Below are 6000 nucleotides of genomic sequence, written 5' to 3'. Positions count from 1 at the left end.
ACACACACACACACACACACACACACACACACACACACACACACACAATGTGATCACTTGGTATCCATGAAGTATTGGTTCAAGAATCCCCGAGGATATCAAAATCCAATGATGCTCAAAATTCCCTTACATTGAATGGCATAATATTTGCATAGAACCTGTGCACATCCCCCTGTACACTTTAAGTCACTAATCTCTAGATTATTTATAATACTTAATACAATGTAAATCTATATAAATAGTTGTTATACTGCATTGTTTAGGGAATAATAACGAGAAAAAAAGTCTGTTTATCTTCAGTACAGATATAATCAACCATTTTCTTTCCCAAGTATTTTTGATCTGCTGTTGGAACGATGCAGAGCCCACGTGATATGAAGAACCAACTGTATATACATAAATGTATATCTCAAATATTCAAGTGCCATTGTGTGTGTGTGTGTGTGTGTGTGTGTGTGTGTGTGTGTGTGTGAGAGAGAGAATGGATTATGGGCACTATTCTATTGTTTTCTGCATTTTCTTAGTGTTCTTTATGTTGCAATAAAGAAAAACAAGTCTGGGTGCAGTGGCTCACACCTGTAATCCCGGCACTTTGGGAGGCCAAGGAAGTTGAATCATAAGGTCAGGAGATTGAGAGCATCCTGGCTAACATGGTGAAACCCCATCTCTACTAAAAATACAAAAAATTAGCTGGGCATGGTGGCACGCACCTGTAGTCCCAGCTACTTGGGAGGCTGAGGCAGGCAAATTGCTTAAACCCAGGAGGTGGAGTTTTCAGTGAGCTGAGATAGTGCCACTGCACTCCAGCCTGGGTGACAGAGTGAGACACCATCTCAAAAAAAAAAAAAAAAAAAAAGAAAACAGAATTCAGCAATTTAAATATTTTTTTCCCTTGCCTGTAGGAAAACAATCTTAACCTAAGTTACATATTAGGGTCATGAAACAGGTCAAGTTTTGAATGGACCTATAGATTGTCAAAGCTTAAAAGAACAAGGTTAAGTAATAAAGAACCAAGTAGAGAGTAGTAGAAAATTCAAATAAAATACTCAACCATTATTCAGTATTATCAACTTTCAAATATCAAAAATAGGAAAATTATTTTTTACCATCTCTGACTTCTTTAAAATTAATAAACAAAATGCAAGATTAAAAGTAGTACTTATCAGAACCGAATCCATAAGTTAAAGACCAGAGTACCAGGGAAGTGCTAAGAGTGTGATTTAAAAACTGCATTTTATTTTGCCAGAGTCAAGTCCTCATTTTGTTAGTCAACAATTTACAAAATAATATATTAAATATTAAATGCTTCTGTTTGAAAAGATTTTTTGCTATAAGATATGAAAATATCTTCCTGAAATAACCTGTTATTTATAAATGTGGAATGCTTATTTTACTTCAGAAAATGAAAGACATGTTTTAATGTTGCTGATTATATTACCTTCAGGAGCAACAGCAGAAGGACAAACTTCTTTGAGGAGATCTCCCAGTGTGTGCAACTGTCCATCTGCAGCCACAGGACGAAACAGCTTCTGAATGAAAGGTCTTTCAGTCGTTGTCTATTTGAAAAATGAAAAAATAATTCAAGCAACTAAGTCTTTGTTGCTGCCAATTACAAATTTGTATTTCATAAACTTTATGTTGGCATTAGGTGCCTTTTGCTTTGGTGTTATTAGAATTACCCAACATCAAAAATGTGGCATCACTGTGAAAAATGTTTAACAGGATAAATTCAGGTAAATCTAAGTCTGAGAAACCAGCAGACAAATCCAAAGTTGGGTGGGACATTCTAAAGCTAACTGGGTGGACCCTTCAAAAAGTTAAAGGCATTAAAAAGCAAAAAAAGCAAAGCAACATAACACAAAAAGATACCAACAAAAGCATTTTTTCTCAGTATCTCTAAAAGAGACTAACAAGGCAAATATAAACATAAACCCTGGCTGACTACTGGATTAAGAAGGAATTTTTTTAAAAATTCAGCTATAAAACAGTTTTGGGATGAATAGGGGAAATACAGAATGGACAACTGATAATATTATTGAGTTAATGTCAAATTTCTTAGGTATAATAAGGACAATCCTTATTTTTAAGAAATCCATGTTCAAGTGTTTAGGAAAGAAGTGCCATGATAACCAAAACTTAATCATCATTTTTTTTTTTTTTGAGATTCAGTCAGCCAGGCTGGAGTGCAGTGTTGCGGTCTCAGGCCCCTGCAACCTCTACTTTCCAGGTTCAAGTGATTCTCATGTCTCAGCCTCCCACGTAGGTGGGACTACAAGTGTGCACCACCATGTCTGGCTGATTTTTCTTATTTTTAGTAGAGATGGGGTTTTACCATGTTGCCCATGCTGGTCTTGAACCCCTAAAAGCTCAGGCAATCCACCCATCTCGGCCTCCCAAAATTATAGGCATAAGCCATCACTCCCAGCCCCCAAACTTAACCTTTCAATAGTCCAAAGAGAGAAAGAGAGAGAGGGAAAGAGAGGGTATGCGTATGTTTCTCTGTGTGTGTGTGTGTGTGTGTGTGTGTGTGTGTGTGTGTGTGTGTGAAGACAGAGCAAAAATAGGAAAATATTAACTAATGGTGAATCTAGGTAGAGGGTGTATGATTTTAGTAGTTTCATTATTTCAACTTTTCGATAGGTTTCACAATTTCCAAAACAGCAGATGCAGCCATTTCATCTCACAAAAACTGTCAGAAGCACTGTGCCATAATTTATTGCTAAGAATCTCATTGTTTTAATCACTTTTAAAATTGTTTCATTTCCTAAATTACCTTCGTGATGATGGAGGCTTTATCATTGAATACATAATATTTTAAAATAGTACTCCAAAAAAAAAAAAAAAAAGACAGTACTCCAAAAATATGTTAAGTGTTTGTGACAAGTATGAAAATAAACTGTAGAAAAATTTTTAAAAATCCTGATAATATGCATTGAATATGACTCAATTTACTTCACTAATTGAACTCTTAAGGGATTGTTTTTAAAAATATGATTGATATCCTTTCATACATTTTGTCTCAGTGTCCCCATCCAAATCTCACCTCAAATTGTAATCCCCACCTGTCAGGGTAGGGACCTGTAATCCCTATGTGTTGAAGGAGGGAGGTGATTGGTCATGGGGGCGGTTTTCCTCATGCTGTTCTTGTGATACTGAGTGAATTCTCATGAGATCTGATGGTTTTAAAAGTGGTAGTTTTTCCTGCACTCTCACCTCTCTTTCCTGCTGCCTTATAAAGGTGTCTGCTTCCCCTTCTGCCAAGTTTCCTGAGGCCTCCCCAAGCCATACGGAACTGTGAGTCAAACCTTTTTCCTTTATAAATTATCCAGTCTTGGATATTTCTTTATAGCAGAGTGAAAACGAACTAATACATCGTTCAATTGAAAAAGCCATACTTTCTCATACAAGTTGAAACCAAGAACAATATTATGCATAATCAAGTAATTAACTGCTTAAAGATAATAAGGCTGGAGAGATGAGAGAAGAAAAGAAATAAATAGGGAACTGTAGTGATAATTTAAAATAGCCACCCCTCACTCAGGGTTTTCTATCTTCAGGCCATGAAGGAGCTTTTAATACTTTTTAGCAAAGGAAGTAATGTTGATGAAAGGCTTTTTCTGACGGCTAATGGAAAGCAGTGCTGGGTATGTAACTTGGTTACAAAGCAAAATCAGAATGACTGGTGAGAGGGAGACTGAATACAGCAAGCTTACGTAAAGAGAACTGGAGCTGGTGCAGTAGAAAAGGAAGAGAGCAGGACTGTACCCACAACTTAAAAAAAAGGTCAAAATGTACCTCCCATAGTTTGAACTGAAAACAACAAAGTCAAAGAAATCTTTTGAAGAAGTTGGAGCTCTCATTCATACCCTAATTAGTGTATGAACTGTGAGGTGGCTTTGCTATAATGAAATTACCTGGAATATTCCTAACACAAATAAATGATAGATGCTTGAGGTGGTGAATATCCTCATTTGATCATTACATATTGCATGCTTATGCCAAAAGATCACATGTACCTCATAAATAATTATAACTCTTATGTATCCCTTATGTATCCATAATGATTAGAACTAAAAAATTAAAAATTACCTGAAAAAAAAGTCTTGGTTACATACTAAAAAACAGAAATTCTCTTCTAACCTCACTATTGGAAAAATATCCTGTTATTTTTCTGTATCTCTCCTCTTTTCTACTCCTTCCCAAATCTGAGCAAGTATTACAAAGGTATAACCTTCAACAATCTTTTATGATGAAGTATTTGCTTAGTGGGGAGAAAGCCCCAGTGCTATTAGTGTAGCTAAACTCTGTAAAATGGTAACCAAGAAAACACTCAGCAAAGTGTTTCTCATTCAATGAGAATCTTATTTTAAAAGACAAAGATCCAACATACCCCCAGCCAAAAGTCTGATGAACATTTTCTGCTTAATATTTATTATAGAGCGCCTTTAACAATGTAATATTTTTATTCTTAAAAATTTAGTGTTCTAGCAAATAGCAATTAAGTACCCGAGTAAGTCAATCAGGAGTACACAAAATACTCAATTTGGGGAGTTAGTTACTTCTATCATCTGAATGTTTGCACCTCTCCAAAATTCATGCTGACACTGATTCCTCATCATGGCACTATTAAGAAGTGAGGCCTCTGAGAGGTAATTAGGTCCTGAGGACAGAGCCCTCATGAATGGGATCAATGCCCTTTATAAAAAAGGCCCCAGGAAGCTTGTAAGCCCTCTTCCCCTTGTGCCATGTGGGGGCGCAGCTGTACTTTGTGAAGTACAGCAAAGTACCTCAGAGTACCAACTCTAAAACAAAGAGCAGCCCTCACCAGACACTGAATCTGCTGATGGCCTGATCTCTGACTTCCCAACCTCTAGAACTGTGAGAAATAATTTTCTGTTGTTTATAAATTATCCAGTCTAGGCAGAACGTGGTGGCTCACACCTATAAACCTGGCACTTTGGGAGGCCATGGCAGGTGAATCACCTGAGGTCAAGAGTTCAAGACCACATTGTCCAATATGGTGAAACCCCATGTCTACTAAAAACACAGAAAATTAGCCGGGTATGGTGGTGGGCGCCTGTAATCCCAGCTACTCAGGAGGCTCAGGCAGGAGAATCACTTGAATCCAGAAGGTGGAGGCTGCAGCGAGCCGAGATTGTGCCACTGAACTCCAGCCTGGGCAACAAGAACAAAACTATAGCAAAAAACAACAACAACAACAACAACAACAACAACGCAGTTTAAGATATTTTGTTATAGCAGCCCAAATGGACTAAGACAATTAACTTAAAACAAAAGTGCCACAGAGAGATCATGCATTCAAGTACAGAGGTTCTTAAGGGCAATGGGAATGGAAGATATATTCCTGCAAACTTTTCAACAGTTCTCTGCAAAGAAGACTAAATTATACTGAGAAATATTTTTAAATCTCCACAAATAGAAATTTTGTAAACACTGATTCAGTATATATGAAATCAGACAAGACTAACAATATCCATGGCAATCTAAATCTTATGTTGACAGACAAGAAAGCCACTGCAAACAGGAATATCCCGCAATACCTGATTTTGCCACATATTTGTAAAAATGCAAACTATTTCAATAACTTCCAAGAAACAGTATTACTCTCATGAGAAATAACATAATGTAAGTACCTTTGAAACTGTCCTTGTTACTTTTTCAAACGTATGTTAGTCATTTCTCAACAACAAATGAAATGAGCAATTGAGGTAGTAATGCCTCGCTGCTCCCCATCTCTCCTCTACTCATGCACCTTCACCAATACAGCAATCACTTTTTCTTATATTGGAAATTTGTCTCAGAGATATATTGAAGAAAAGCAGAAAAATGAAACATAAAAATTTTAGGAAATCTTATGTGTATTTTCTTAAATAGTTCAAGTGTAAAACTTCAATTCCTATAAGTAACGTGTGTTACAGCTACACTGTAAATTGCTGGCTAATCATATTTCACATGTATATTCAAGAAATAAAACTGGCC

General features: G+C 36.5%; 1 protein-coding gene across 8 annotated transcripts in view; it reads right to left on the bottom strand.

Annotated features, from left to right (window-relative positions):
• Positions 1 to 6000, bottom strand: part of ATG5 (autophagy related 5) — a 179585-nt gene that overhangs the window by 76190 nt on the left and 97395 nt on the right. For all 8 annotated transcript variants that reach the window (XR_004267922.1, XR_004267923.1, XM_032275141.1 and 5 more), the window contains one exon: positions 1439 to 1556. Coding sequence is in view for 6 of the 8 variants with exons in the window: in XM_032275141.1 (XP_032131032.1) it covers positions 1439 to 1556 (118 nt within the window). In the remaining 2 variants the exon portion in view is untranslated. The remainder of the gene's footprint in view (positions 1 to 1438; positions 1557 to 6000) is intronic.

Source organism: Sapajus apella, unplaced genomic scaffold (genome assembly GCF_009761245.1).
Source record: "Sapajus apella isolate SASKATOON/1434 unplaced genomic scaffold, GSC_monkey_1.0 scaffold6, whole genome shotgun sequence".
NCBI classification, from domain to species: Eukaryota; Metazoa; Chordata; class Mammalia; order Primates; family Cebidae; genus Sapajus; species Sapajus apella.
This window is presented reverse-complemented; position numbering and strand designations above follow the sequence as displayed.